This window comes from Myotis brandtii, unplaced genomic scaffold (genome assembly GCF_000412655.1).
Source record: "Myotis brandtii unplaced genomic scaffold, ASM41265v1 scaffold535, whole genome shotgun sequence".
Classification (NCBI taxonomy): Eukaryota; Metazoa; Chordata; class Mammalia; order Chiroptera; family Vespertilionidae; genus Myotis; species Myotis brandtii.
In genome coordinates, this window is record NW_005369964.1 from 2,558,332 (window position 1) to 2,560,212 (window position 1,881).

General features: G+C 62.4%; 1 protein-coding gene across 1 annotated transcript in view; it reads left to right on the plus strand.

Moving 5' to 3' along the window:
* The window catches only part of LOC102243875 (mitochondrial basic amino acids transporter-like), a 7,249-nt gene extending 5,944 nt beyond the window's left edge, over positions 1 to 1,305 (plus strand). Inside the window, exon 5 of the mRNA XM_014549048.1 lies at positions 3 to 1,305. Within this exon, the coding sequence (XP_014404534.1) occupies positions 3 to 155 (153 nt within the window). The 3' untranslated portion in view covers positions 156 to 1,305. The remainder of the gene's footprint in view (positions 1 to 2) is intronic.
* Positions 1,306 to 1,881: the final 576 nt, after the last annotated feature.

Here is a 1,881-nt window from a genome sequence, read left to right on the forward strand (position 1 = left end):
TGTCCACGCTGCTGCGCGCCTTCCCCGTCAACGCCGCCACCTTCGCCACCGTGACCATCGTGCTCACCTATGCACGTGGCCCCGAGGACCAGTCCGAGGACGAGGGTGTGCCCGCCGCCTCGGGGCCTGCGTTGGCCCAGCCCTCCAGCCTGTGAAGCTCCGCCCCCTTGACAGAGGGCGTGACCTCCCCGGGGCCACCTTTCATCCACCCAACATCAACATAAATCGGCCCACAGCCCAGACCGGAGGGCTGGGGACTCCATCAGATCTGGGCCCGGTGCCACTCATCAGCCGGGTTACCTTGGCCACAGCCTTGACTCCTCATTTTTCTCAGCTGTGAAGTGGGGATGCTCACACCCACGCTGTGCAGTCAGGAAGCTGGCCCTGTTACCTGGAAGCTTCCAGAAACCCAGCCAACACTCCAGTGCTTCCCTGGGATCCCACCCACCACCCAGGCTCTCCCGTGTCTGGGCTGCCCAGTGACACTCACTGCGCATCCTCCACCTGGCAGAGCTCCAGGCCCCTCTTGGCCACCTGTCCAGGCTCTATGATGAGGACAGGCAGCCCCGGTGCCTCCTGGTATCAGAACTGAACCTCTCCTAGTGCACCCCAGCTTCTCCACATGGCACTGCCGGGGGTACCCCTGCTGCTTCCACTCCCAGTGGAGGCTGACCTGGGACCGCCGAAAGGCCATGGGATTTGCTGGAGGCTCCGTATCCTCCATAGTTTTAAACACAGCCAGGGGGAGGGGAAGTCTTGTACCCTCTGGGGTTCAGGCTGCCCATCTATAAAATGGGGACACGGGTCGGCTGATATCTGGAACTCTGGCCCACTACCCCCGGCCAGGGTTTCCAAAGGCGAGTGGAGGGGTGGAGAGGGAGATAGTATGGGCCCCCCACCCCACCCCCCTTCTCCAGCAAATCATGTCTTTCCTGGGCAAGCTCCTTGGTGCCTGGTGTTCCTGTGAGGTGGGAGGGCCCATTAGTGGGCATGGCTGTGGCCAGTTTGGGCCCCTCCGGGTTGAGGGGGAGCTGAGCCCACACTCTGGGGCTTCCACTCGAAGCTAGGGTTGCGGTGGGAACTCGGGGTAGCCCCGGCACATCCAGTACCATGTGGCCATGTGACCAGCTGGGGAGGTGGATGGTTCTGCATAGAGGAAGGTGCCTGTGGCCTCCTTTGCCCTGAGTGGGCTCAGCCTCTTGGGCAGTGTGCCAAGCTCTCCCAGGAGGCCCTGTGGGCGAGGAAGACAGGACTCCCACCCTGTGCATGGGTGTCACTGGTATTAAAGTTATTTGTTTTTTAAGATCAAGGCTTCGTTTGTGTATCACAGAAGGAGCTTCATTCCACACCCTCCCCGGAGTGAGAGGGGCCGGCTCGGTGGTCTGCACCCTCCGGCCCTGATGGCAGCCCCAGCTGTGTGACCTGGGGTCGGCTTTGGGACACGTCTTAGACCCTCAGTTTCCTGGTCTGCAAAATGGGGCTAACAGGCATGAGGATCGAGTGAGCACAGCTCAGACCTGCTGGGCGAGGGCTGGGCGTTCAGCAGGAGCTCCCCGGGTGTCTGGCTACCCCAGCGACAGGAGGCCTGGCCCTCGTCCTCCCGCTGGGCGGGGCTGGCAGCACGAGCTGTGAGCTCTCCGGGAGGACCCAGCTGTGCTCAGGTCAGACATGGCCGCTGGCAGGAGGGTGAGTGGAACTGCCCAGCCGAGATTAGACCTAACCCAGCCGAAGAGGTTCCTGGGGGCACCTCGAGGAGGCCGTGGGTGCCCACCCCCACTTCTCAGCCTCTTGAGGTCAATCCTTGACACCCTGTGTCTCCCAAGCTACCAGCCTGGATGGAGGCTCTTTCCTTCCCAACTGCTGAGCCAAAAAGCTGCCCGC